Source organism: Plectropomus leopardus, chromosome 19 (assembly GCF_008729295.1).
Source record: "Plectropomus leopardus isolate mb chromosome 19, YSFRI_Pleo_2.0, whole genome shotgun sequence".
Lineage (NCBI taxonomy): Eukaryota > Metazoa > Chordata > Actinopteri > Perciformes > Serranidae > Plectropomus > Plectropomus leopardus.
In genome coordinates this window covers 25,151,247-25,164,721 of record NC_056481.1, presented here as the reverse complement: position 1 = coordinate 25,164,721, position 13,475 = coordinate 25,151,247, and the positions used below count along the sequence as shown (strand labels likewise).

The 13,475-nt window shown below is 36.7% G+C and overlaps 2 protein-coding genes across 2 annotated transcripts in view; one reads left to right on the top strand and one right to left on the bottom strand.

The window, feature by feature from the left end:
- Window positions 1-3,263, bottom strand: part of LOC121958891 (caskin-2-like) — an 82,153-nt gene extending 78,890 nt beyond the window's left edge. The window contains exon 1 of the mRNA XM_042508054.1: window positions 3,194-3,263. The gene's annotated coding sequence lies outside the window, so the exon portion shown is untranslated. The remainder of the gene's footprint in view (window positions 1-3,193) is intronic.
- Window positions 3,264-8,863: 5,600 nt separating this feature from the next.
- On the top strand, window positions 8,864-13,145 carry wu:fb74b10. The gene is made up of 5 exons (XM_042508195.1): window positions 8,864-9,125; window positions 9,214-9,386; window positions 10,273-10,555; window positions 11,853-12,022; window positions 12,115-13,145. Exons 1-5 carry the CDS (start codon window positions 8,948-8,950, stop codon window positions 12,577-12,579), a joined length of 1,269 nt encoding a protein of 422 aa, XP_042364129.1. The 5' UTR covers window positions 8,864-8,947; the 3' UTR covers window positions 12,580-13,145.
- Window positions 13,146-13,475: the final 330 nt, after the last annotated feature.

Here is a 13,475-nt window from a genome sequence, read left to right as displayed (position 1 = left end):
CCAATCAAGCTAAGAGGCAAACTTGGAGGAGATAGTACAGCATCCAGAAGGTTTGAGATTAAAAAAACAGTCAGTTGTATTTGTTTAGCAGACCTCAAAAGCATTTTTATTCTCCTTGACATCCCAAAAGACATGACAAACCCCCTCAAGTAAATAATCTGTTTCAGCAGCAGCTTTTTGTCTTTGGTTCAGTTTGAATATGTTGTATTCAGGGTATACTTTGCAAGTCAAAAACATAAGAAGCATATCTCAACTGCCAGCCTATTTAGCGTGGTTACACAGATAGTTCAGTTATTCCTCCTGACTACTACTACTACTGTGTAGCACAACAGCAGATGCCAATGCATGTCTTCACACTGACACATGATCTAAAACTAGCCAGGCACCTTGCCAGGCTGTAAACTCTTGCATAGCCCTTCACTGACATAGCCAGAATATAAACAAGGAGTCCAAAATGGGCTTGTTAGCCTAAATGTCAATGGATAGAGCAGTAGTTAACCCTTTAAACTTCAAAAAAATGGCTTGATTTCTTTTAAAAACATGGGGAGAAGGCAATAGGTAAATAAATTTAAAAAAACACTCAAATTAGCATGAAATTAGTAAAACATACAAGAAAATTACCTGGAAATTTGTTATAATAAATAAAGTTAAAAAAAATATATTTACCAGAAATAATTAATTAATACAATGAAATAAGTAGCAAATAAATAAAATGACCTTTACTTACTGTTACTGACTGCACAGACACATTGCAGTCATTGGACATACAAAGATATGTATTTTAGTTTGTTTGTTTGTATTTTAGTCTGAAAGCACTGACACCTTCATGTTTCAACAATAAAATGTCCCACTTAGTCCAAAAACTTGGAAAGAAGGCAAAGAGCAAAAAAAAAAGCAATAACCCAAAAATCTGCAAGAAATTAGTAAAAAATACAAAGAAATTACCTTAAAACAAAAAAGAAGTGAAAATAAATAAATAAATAAATAAATAAACAAAGAAATGACCTGGAAAAGTGCTTAAAAATTTAATGTTTCTCTAACATAATTTTAAATGAGCAACACCAGAAGAAATGACCCAAATATTTGTAAGAAAATAGTAAAATGCAAGTAAAATTACCTCATAAATTTGTATCAAAAAAGAAATAATTAAAGTTTAAAAAAAAAAACAACACATGACCGTTTAAAAGTGCTTCAAAATCATAAGACTTTTGTAACTTAATTTTAAAAAGTAATTATTAGAATTATATCTACTTTTTCCATCACTTTTTCTTTTTTCTATAGACATTTCCCTATCTCTTTTAAAATTATTTTTTTAAATCTAATTTCTTTTAATTTGTGAAACATTTCTGACCATTGCCTTTTTTGACATGTTTTTGAAAGAAGTCACATCAATTTCAAAGGGTTGAAAGGTTTAAATAGCTGTGAAAGGCATCTGAATGCAACACAAGAAAAGTCGCCCCAGGTTTCAAGGGGTTACATAGGGTTCAGTGAAAATAGGTGACTTTGTCATGGAATCCTGAGTGATAGGTGTCCCACATGTGAGAAAGCCCATGATAAAACCGAGTCTCATGTTTGGTCTCAAAATATTTAAAATAATCAAGTGAAAACTATTTTAGAGGAATGCAAGCAAAAGAATCTTTATTGTTATTGAGATTTTTTTTTTTCTGAAGGGGGATGCATGGGGGATGCTTGATAATATCAGCACATTATCTGTATCAGCAAATAATGGCTTTAAAATGAAATATTGGCACCTAAAATTAACATGTCTGCCAATATGATGACGCTTTCATTATGGGACTTTAATTAGTTTAAATAGGTGAAGTTTGCCCTGGTTTTGGCTATTGTCAGGACTGTCTCTGAGAGAGCCTCATCTAAGCCTGTAAAAGTGGGATGAATTTTATGGTTTTGTTTAAAATTTGTAACAGAATTAATACTGCGTGTTTTACATTAAAGTAGCTTTTTTGTTTGCATAGTGAATGTGTACATTTTTAAAAGCACTGTATTTTGTGTTTGCATCTGCCACCAGTGGGCCATCATGATAAGTAGGAATGCACGACCATATCAGCATGCCATCTGTATCAGCCAATATTGGCTTAAAACAAACTTTCAAAATTGGCCAACATGCTTTTTTCTTAATAAATGTCTTCATCTGCCAATGGGCCATCACGAAAATTGCATGCACCCTTAATATGATGTTAATTCCACTACAGACTAAACTTAATGATCTGTAAAATTAGGTGGGGGAAAACGTGGATTTAGTGGTATCAGTATCAGTTATTGCTCAAATGAGTTGTTATATAGGGGCATATGGGATGGATACATACATATATATAGATAGATAGATAGATAGATAGATAGATATAGATATAGATAGATAGATAGATATATCGTGCATCCCTAATAGTATGTCTTGCAGCAAAAATGTCCTTGAAACTATTTAAGACCAAACCCTATTCTCAAATCTGTCAATTTTATCAAACCTTGCTGGCCAACGCAGGTATACATCAATTCTGACATTTTCTAACACCTGTATGAAGTTTTTACTCTTGCTTGGGATTTCGGCATGCATCAAATCCACAAATTCATCTTAACATTTAAGAAAAACCTCAAGGAGTCTGCTTCTTTATCCATTTTTTCAGCAAAATAGCGTCAAACCGAGTGGTGACAACTAAGAGTCAAACAGTTACTAAAAGTTGATATTTCTCATAAAAAGGTCTTGTTAGATGGTTTGTGTATATGCCGAATTTAACAGAGAACACTACTGTTTCGATATAAGTGGTTATGTATGAATGTCACTATTGTTACTGTTTGCTAGTAACAAAAATGTTCATTTGTTCCTGCGATGGGACAGTTTCCCCATAAGTACCGTGGGAATAACTATGGGATCAATATTATTCAGCCGGTACCACCAGCACAAGAGAGACTGTTTCTAAATCTAGTTAGGCTGTCTTTTTGGACACATTTATTAAGGTTTGTCCTCTGTTAGTCATCGTATAGAGTCTTCGTACATTTAGCTTGTCCGCGTTTGCTAACTTGACAGTCTCAACTGTCAAGGTGTTCAGACTCTCGGTCACGCAAACTCCAAAAACACACGGTTTTTCATCTCTACCGTGGATTATTTTTATAAACTGAAGTAGTCTCAGTTAGCATTTTTCATAAATAAATAAGTTTACAAAGCAAGGAGTGTTGTTACCTGTTGTCGACGATGAAGTGCAGGTGACAAGAGACAACACATTCACTGAGGAGTTACTGCGGGAAGAGCGCTGGACAGCACGAGACCGAGGCGCTCGTGTCAAGTCTAAAACATAAAGAAAACAACTTCCGCTAGTAAATTTCAAAGTAAAGCCACCACATATGTTGACACTTTAGTTGTTAAATTCAATAATTCGCCATTTCATTTGTTAACAATATCCTTTGCCACTGAGTTTTCGCAAGTGTTGAATAGCCCATTTATATGTTTTATAAGAAATGTTGGACGTAAATGTCTTAAATTACTGAGCAGTAATCTTTTGGCAGCCCTGCCTGCCTTTTCTTTGTTTTATTTTGAAATCAAAATTGCATAACTTCTGCTATTATAGCATCTATTATCCTTCTTAACTCCCACTAACTTCACACAGTTTCTGGCTGTTAAATGTATGCCTGGATCACACAGAAAGGGTACAACACAAATTTGCAATTCCAGTGATTAATTAATAAGCTCAACCAGGATGTTGCCTCAAACAGTCTTATTAGTTTTTGGTTGGCTATTACAGATCCATATTGGGTTTTCCTTTAGGTTTAATTTACCTGCAGGGACTCATATATAAATGCTTTGCTGTTAAACTGAACTTACCTGTCTAGCTGATAGAAAGGACAATGAAACGGGACATTGTCTTATACATTATTTGTAATGTATACTGTTTCTTGTATGAGTGGATTATGAGACAATTGATCCTGGGCACAGATACAGTATGTAAAGGGCCCCAACACCTCTTCTACATAGTAGCAAAACACATAGACTTTGTGATAGTTTTGTGTCTCTTTGATGTAATTTTATGTTTTGCTTTTTGTTTGTTTGTTGTTTTTTGTTGTGTCATGTCTCGTTTTGGTCATTGTGATTGTTTTATGTGTCCCCTTTGTTTGTCTTGTGTCTCTTTGTGGATGTTTTTCACACTTTTGTAGTTATTCTGTGTTAATTTGAGGTACCTTTGTATCTTTCAGTGGTCGTTTTGTGTCTCTTTATGGTCATTTTTAGTCCCTTCCGGGTCGGAACTTGTTAATTTGATATTAAACATTTTGCAAGTGAAGGCCAGGGGTCCCCCTGACACTTTTGGCCCCAGGGCCTGTGCCCCGTAGGCCAGTTCAGTAATCCGTCCACGGTTGCTTTTTTCCTGCGTGGGATCCCCTAGAGGCCCCTCAAGGACCCCCCTAGAGTTAATGAGGAAGACCCTGTGCTTAACGCGGTGGCGACATCTACTGGTTGAATACTGTTACTGAAATTAGTCGTCATCACATTCAAGACAACCCCTCTCTCTTCGTGTTATTTTTGCATTTCAAGTATAAGCCAACAAATATAAAATAAATTTACATCGGGAAAAAAAATCTACGCCATCCCCAGGGTGCAGTTTTTCAAAACTTTTCTCTGGATTTAGAATTATAGAGACGACCTAATCTTCTTTCTTTTGATCCAGGCTCAGAGGGATTTTGCTAATTCTGACTCATTTTTTTTTTATAACTTGTCAAGATCATATTGGTATCATAATATGAGGGCTGAAAGTCTATAAATAGATCTCTATCTCAACATGTTGTCAAGCCAAAAGACAAATTAATAAAGAGTAACAAGAGTACCATAATGTGTGTAAATCTTATTCACCCGTCTCCATCAGTATGAATTCAAAGTCAAAGACTAAATAATTCCATTCAAAACCTCCCATTTCTTTGCAGCTGTTATGAGTTCTCTCTTCTTTGTAGATTTAATATAATGTGTACATGAAATAATGTGCCAAAAGTGCATCAGTTCCAATCTCTTGCTCTCTCCAGAGTGCTATGAATATATCACATTGGATTGTTTTGAGCATTAAAATATAATGCCTGAGTTCAGAAATCTGTCACATATACCCCTGATCAACAGTAAGAGTTAATTGTCAGTTTTATCTGTGTTTTATTTATCTGTTTCAACAGCATCATTATAGAAACAAAACTAATTTGAACACCAAAATATTTGTAGAGAAATGGAAACCAGATTGTAGAACAGGGATACCAAACATTTTTTGCTTGGGGGCCATTTTTGCAAAATGAAAGGAGGCCAGGAGCCAGTTGAAGCGCCCCAAACACGTTTTTAGGATTTTAGAATTTGCAGATTTTGTAGGATTTAGGATTTTAGGACATTTCTCTGATTTTAAGATAGGACAGTCCTTTATTAGTCCCATAGTGGGGAAATTTGCATTTTGGGATTGTTCTCAGATTTTAGGACATTTGTAAAATTTTAGGGCATTACTGCGATTTTAGGACAATTCTAGGATTTTAGGACTTCTCTGATTTTCGAACCATTGTAGAAATTTAGGGCATTACTAGGATTTTAGGTCATTTTTAAGATTTTAGGACAGTTCTAGGATTTTAGGTCGTTTCTAGGATTTTAGGAAGTTTCTAGAATTTTAGGACATTTCTATGATTCTAGGACATTTCTAGGATTTTAGAACTGTTCTTTGCTTTTATATCTTTTGTATAATTTTAGGGTGTTACTGGTTATTTAGGATTTTAAGACATTTCTCAGATTTTAAGACATCTCTAGTGTAACAGGTTTGTAGGATTTCAGGATTTCAGGACATTAGGGGCTTAGCTAGGGCCTCTGTCAGGGGCTGCAGGGGATCCTCCACTGCCACTATTTTTGATAAATAAGCTTTATTTTGATGCTGTTTCGTGCACTCTGGCACCTTATGTTTACCTAAAATACAAAAACAATTCCCAGTGTGAGTCATTTTATTTTAACTAAGAACTTGAAAATAGTTGGGGGTGCCACCTATTGGCCCCCAGTCCCTAAGTTCAGTATCACCACTGAAGTATTTTATTTTATCATTTCCAGCCATTTTACCTCAAGTTTCAGTAGGGAAATTTTTGAAGGACACATTTTTCAAAGGTTGTTTTTGAGACAGAACAGCTCATCAAAAACACAATATAGGGTTTTTTCTCTGTCATTCAAAGCCTAGAATGCATTCCTCCTGGGAGATATTAGTTTTTATAATGCTAATCTCCTAGACTAAGAAAGTTTATACTTGGGCTCATGGAGGAACTTTTTTAACAACGCTCTATCGTGTCCTTGTTTATGATGATATTCTGTCAGTCAGTATTCCCTTACGAAACCTTACAACAGCAAAACATGTGCAGAGAACATTTTATCCACAAGGTTAACTATAAAGAGTTACAGTACATCCTGTCAAATATGAAAATCTCAGCTGTCACAATTCAGTATGCTTGGAGTGAAACACCAACAGCATTCTAAAGTTTATCAGTATGGAAAGTGCTGGATGGCTTGGAAGCTTTAAAATAATAGCAAATGCGTCATTATTAGCTCTGCACTTCATTTGCACCCACAGGCCCAAACCTCATACTGCATATGAATAGCTCTCAACACAACAACAACCAACAAAACAGATAACAAGGGGTGTGATACATAATACTTGATAATACATAATACATTTTCTTTAAGGGTAACTTTGATATTTTTTTATTTTGGACCCTATTTTTGTTTTTGTGTCTAAGTGACTAAAGCAAATAACAACTTTTGATGCGGTCCAGTAGAGAGTGCTGCAGCCAGCACTGATGGGACAGGCTGCAGTGTAACCACTTGGGGCATTTGTGCACTGTCAGTTTACATGCACTAAAAGTGCTTGTTTTTGCCACTGACAGGCTCAGATTGTTATTCCAAGTGTCTGATAACATTATGGAAAGGATCCCTACAGAGACAGACTTTTTTCTTTAACCAAAATAGCCTCACCAAACCCACCAGACTACACTTAAATAAAAGGTCATTTTAAAGAGCTTGTGATTGTTGCTACAGTGGGAGGTCAAATCAGTGTGGCTTTTGAGATTTTTAGTTTTTGTTCTGTCACCTTCAAATCAAGTGTATCTGACAATGATAAACTGATTTATTTAATTAATTATTTTTTAAATAGAGTCTGCTGGCTTTGGAAATAACAATGTCCTAGCTGTTTCTTGTGAGACAAAAAAGATCTTAGTTTTTAACAAAAAGATTGACCTCTGAAGGCATCCTCTACATTATGCTGTCAGACATGTATGCTAATAACAATATGAGCCTGTCAGTGACAAGATAAGCACTTTTAGTAGATGCAAATTGAAGTTGAACATGCCCAAAACGGTGACATTGCATTCTGTTTTGTGGGTGATGGCTCACACACAATATTGTTCAAGTTTTTAAAAATTGTTGCTCCCATCAGTCACATATAGACAATTACAACAACATTACATGACATTATATTATAATGGGACAAAAAGTGAATTTTTTTTTGGCTTTAGCTTTTCGCTGACAAATGTGGTTGGGTTTTTTTTCTTTCTTTTTCTTTTTTTATAGAGACATCACTGCGTTTCCAGCTTTTTCTTAGCCATTGGATCTAAGCCAAAATATGATGTATTCCTGAGCATAACCACTGATTTTTGTGCCTACCCTAATCAAACGTTAACCACAATGTTGTTAACTAATGTAAATTTCCAGTGGTTTATCTGTTTAATACTAACATACAAATGTGACATGTCCTTGCTTGCAAAAAAATACAAAGCGGACATTTATTCTGGTGATTGGGTTGTGGATATCTGTCCTGTGTTAGTTTTTTTTTCTTCTCAGTTCTGATCTTATTTTTGAGTGCTCTTTTTGTTTCAATATTATATGATTATGATTCTTAAAGAATAGCCACGACATCTAGTGTTTTGCAATAGCGTTTTTAGCATGTGAAAAACACCCAGAAAAGTGTTTACTATGACAGTGTACTATGGTCATCATGGATTTAAAAAAAAATAGAGGGCAATATTCAAAGAAAAAAAAAATTGGAATTTCTGAGAGTAATGTCACAAAAGAAAAGAAAACAATTTTGCTATTCTCTGAGTTCATGAAGAAAAAAATCTGAAAAATTGTGTTTTGTTTTTGGGGGTCAAAGGACCACATCACATAAAAAAAAAGAAACCACTATTTTTCAACATTTTCTTCTCAAAAAACTACATTTTAAAAACATCCTATTTTTTCCTCAGCATTTTTTGTGACTTTATAAAATTAGACAATATCTGTTTTTTCTCAGAAATTTGTGAGTTTTTTGCTCAGAAATTTGTAGGTTTTTTTCTCAAAAATATGCGGCTTTATAGACTCAAAAAATATTAATTTTTTTCTCAGCAAATTGTGAGTTTTTTTCTCAAAAATGTATGACTATATAAACTTAGACAAAATCCCTTGTTTTCTCAGAAATTTACAAGTTTTTTTCTCAAAAAAATTTGACTTTATAAACTGTCTAAAGAATGTCTAATTTTTTTTCAGAAATTTGTGAGTTTTTTTTAGACGTGTGACTTTATAAAACTTCTTTTCTCGCTGATTTGCGACATTAGTCTCGGAAGTCCTGTTTTTTTTTTCCCCTCTCAGAATATTGCTCTCCATTTGGGTTTGGTTTTTTTTTTGTTTGTTTGTTTGTTTGTTTGTTTGTTTGTTTGTTTGAAAAATCTGCAATTGCACTAATACGCCGTCGTAGAGTGTTAAATCCATATGAGCCCACAGAGTGAAGTGTAACGTGGAGCAGCGTTTAGGTTTAACCGCTGGGGGCCAACATAGTGGCAGCAGTGCAGTATGAGGACCTTATACACACAGCAGAAGAAGAAGAATGGCGGCGGAAACGGAAGTCAAAACAGTAGTGTTTTGGTTTTTGAACAGATTTTGAACAGGTTTTGAACGCTTCATCCATGATTTTGAAACATGGCTGCGAACGATGTTTTCACCACACGAACCAGGTGGACTCGGGACATGGAAGATTTATTGGTGGACTTGTGGAAACAGTATGAGTGTTTGTACGACGTGTCCTCGGACACATATCACAATAAGCTGGAGAAGGAGAGGTGCTGGGAGGAGATAGCTGTGGCTCTGGATCTGTCCGGTAAGAGAGACACAAAGACACCAGAGTGTGTGTGTTTGTGTGTGTGTGTTGTGACATGTCATCAGTATGGTTGTCTCTCTGCCTGCAGTGGAGGAGGTGAAGGTGAGGGCTACATCTCTGCGGACTCAGTACACCAGAGTCCTGAAGCCTCTAACATCAGGCAGTGGGAAGAATAAAGCCCTGACACCCAGACAGAGGAGGATCCTCAAGTCCCTCAAGTTCCTCCGAAAACATGTCAATCCTCGCTCCTCTGAAAGCAATGTGAGTGTGAAAAGATGCAAAAGGTACTGATGATAAACAAAGTTTACCTCAAATTAGGAGACAGACAGAGATCCTGAGATTATTTCTAAACCTTGAAAAAGAGTCTCAGAATATCCTCAAGACATCAGACCTCCAGATGACAAACTGTTTGACATTAGTCATCACACAATCACTCTTTGGTCATGGACAGATTGTGAGACAGTGGGCCCCTGGGCACACATATGCAAAAGGACCCAACAAAACTTCTACATCAGAGCAAGGCCCTCAGACTTTGTGTTTATTTTGCATCACTTTTTAGTAGTTATGCGTCTTTATGTTGTTTTGTGCTTCATTGATGTAACTGTCTTTTTTGTTGTTTTTGTGCCTCCTTGTGGTTGTTTAATGTTTGCTTGAAGTTAATTTGTGCTTTTTTAAGTTATTGGGTAATTGTGTGTCTCCTTGTTTTGTGTCTCTTTGTAGTTCCTTCGCATCTCTTTGTGCTCTTACATTTTTTTACAGTTGAAGCTCAGGGGCGCCCTAACTTTGGGCATTTCTTGGCAGTTCAGTAATTCACTGCTCCGTTTATGTGTGGTACAAACACATATCTGGCGCCATTTTCACAAAATATACAGCTAAAAACAGGAGATGGAGAAGAAATTCTTAAAAATAAGTGCCATAATTGTTTACTTTGTGCAGAGTTAGGCAAGAATATATATATATATATATATATATATATACTGTAGAGAAGCAAGAAAGCAATCAAGCGCATTTGTAGATTTGAAGCATTCACCATTAGCTGTGGCTAGCTTACCAAAAACAAATGTTTCCCAACCTGTCATTTTTTAAAAAAAAAAAATCCCATTCAGTGACTATACAGATGCCTAATTACACATGATCTATGCCACAGGTTGACCAGACAACAAAAGACACATTGACCACACAGCTGGAAAGTGATGGCAGCAACCCAGAGAACACAACCTTCTCCCTGGACCTGGACTCTGGCAGGTCACACTCACCTGCAGATAAAGTTGCCATTGCTCGGACCAACTGGTCTGTAGAAAAGGAAAACAAGCTCTTGCAGCTGTGGCAGCAGCACCCCTGTTTGTATGAATTTTCTGCAGACAGATTTCATGACAGGTTGGAGAGGGAAAAGAAATGGACTGAAATCGCTACCACTTTGGATCTTCCGGGTAAGTGTTGGCTTGTGTACGTCTTCTTTGTGTGTGGTGAGACAAAATGTTTGAAAGGTTGAATTAGAAAAAGATAAAAAATGTCATTTGCTATTTTTCAATTGATGGATTTTTAGGTTAGTGTAGGGATGCCTGAGCTTTTTGAACCAACTTCTACTTTAAGTTGTCAGTCTGCTGAGATTCACCAGTCAGAATAGGGAGCTATATCACTGATAGTCTGCATTCAGTATGTAAATACACACATTGCAAAAAAATCCAGGTAAAATAATCTAGATAATAAAAACACTTTTCTAAATTAGAAAAGTATTTCTCTACCTGACTGGGACTGCTGGCACTGAGAGGAGGCAGTTTGATTCTGTTGAGGGCAGTGGGAGCTGGCTGTAACCCTGAAGCAGGAATCAAGGTGGTCATCCATCGATGTGGGTCAGTACTTTGATTTTCATGTAAATGAAAGGCAGACACACAAATAAGTTGATCCAAACAGTGCTTTCAAGTTCAAGGCTCATCCTCTAAGGTTGGGATACTTTTGTTCCACGACTAGATTCCAGAGCTAAACATTCATGCCAGGCGATGCTCTGTGTCCCAACTAACTCACCCCAACACCCAAACACAAGAACAATAGAAACCCACAAAATGCTGATAAAAGTCATATTCTCACACCCTTTTTCCTCATTAAATAGAGAAATACAACTGTACATGTTTTGAATTCCAACTTTCTCTCAGAGACTGACAAGGCTTGATTGCCTCTAAACTGGACAGAAACAAAATAACACTCACCCAAATCATCTTGGTTACTCTTGCTAGTAATGTAATTCGTCAGTCCACTGTTCCAACAGTCACCACCTCCACTATGGTCCAAATAAATTTGTAAGTTACAAAGTTAGATGCAAAAAAAAAAAAGCTGTTATTCCCCATGGTCTCTTTCTGCCGCTGCTGGCCGCCGGCTGTTTACGGTCCTCTTACTTCTCCCTCCACCAATCGGTCTCACTGTGTCTTTCAGCTGAGCTGCCTGCTCCACCAGTGGAGACCGCATACTGAGCTCTGGTGGTGCACGCTGTACACTACATATAATGAGTTTAATAAAAAGAGGAGCGTCTGTATTTAATATGGTATTGAAAAACATACCCTCAGGATTTCTTAATACCCTGGTGTACCGTAATACTATGATACCGCCCAAGCCTACTACTGATCAACCAACCAACAGAGTGACCTATGCAGCTGCTGCTCACTGCTATAAAAGAAGAATAATTACTGCACTAAAACTTGTGAAGTTACCTCGTTTTTGCCTGCCTTGCAGTTGAGGATGTAAAGATTCGGGCCACCTCTCTGCGAACTCAGTATTCCAAACTGGTGAAACCGCTGGCTTCTGGGAAGATGAGGAAACCCATAACAGGGAGGCAGAGGATGATCATGACGTCCTGTGAATTCCTCAAAAAACATATCACCCATCGTCCCACTGAAGGCAAAGTGAGTGTTACAGTCAAAACAACCCCTGATAACTGCTAATGGCACAGCACCTGTCTACAGTTTAAAACATTTACATGTCATCTGTGTTACAGTGTGACCAACTGATAAAAGATGAGTTGGTGACTCAGCAGGACAGCAGCGAGAGCGAGCCAGAGAACACAGCACTGTCCCAGGACCTTTATGGTGGAGCGTCACCTTCACCTACTGAGAGCTCCTCTGTTTCACCTCCTCCTCCTCCTCAGCTTGCCAAAAAAGAGCAGGACACATCTGACAAGGAAGGACAGAAACTGGCCTTTTTGCAGCACATATTAGATGTTTTAAGGGAGAACCACAGCAAGGAACCACAGAAAGACTGTGAGGACGCATTTGGTGTCACTGTTGCAATGGAACTGAAGAGGATACGAAACCCAGCACTGAGGAACAGGGTCAAAAGACAAATAATGACAGTACTGTATGATGCTTTGGACTCTGAGCAGGTGACGGACCCACTCCCATACCAGCCCCATCACGCATTCCAAAGGGAAGATCCCCATTCTATTACCGTAGTCATACCTTAACATCTCACCTGTATATTGTGCCACAGAAAGACTGAGATAATATTTGGAATTCAGAAATGTTTTCTCTTATTTTTAAGCTCTTTTATTTATTTTTGTTGTATGTTAGCTTGTTTGTTAGCTTTAGGCTAACTAGCAGTGGCGAAAACAGTGTTGGTGGTTGAGAAACATACAGTAATATTTGCTACAGTGTTGCAGTGTTTACATTATTATGTAATTATATATCAGACATCTGATCAAAGTTTGATAAAAGTAAGATGTACTCCATCTCGCAAGATATTTACATTAGGTTCAATAAGTCCACTTTTTGTTGGAGGTTTCAGGTGGCGGTGTTTTCCTTCATTGTGATTCCTGTATGAAACGACAGTTAGCGTTTGAATTTGTTTGATACCTAATCCAGTTTACCCTGGTTACATTTGAGTTTCAGATTTTAGGAAAGTGCCCAGACATTTCTCTCTGTCATTTTTCCCAAATTGCGAATAAACGATGAAACAAAACTGGACTTTCAATATGAAAGACAATGTACTTTTTCTTTATATTTGATGCTGTGCTAGCGTACTTTAAGAAAATGAAACAATAGGTAACAGGTTGTTGAAACTGAAGTCTGAATTGATTTTTTAAACACTTTTCCAGGTTCTTTTCTTGTTTTGTTTTGTTTGTAAAACCTTACATGCTGTAATACCTTTTCATGAACTAATTGCTACCTGGGTGTTTAATTTGTTATAAGGCTAATATATACTCCCTTGACCAGGGTAACACAATCATGGAAACCTGGAAAAGTTGGTGAATCAGTAAAATCATTTAATTTTTTGAAAAATCATGGAATTAAAAAAAAAATACTTATGTTCTGTTATTCCCTCTCTGTATGCCAGCTATCTAGAATTAGGTTTAAATACAGA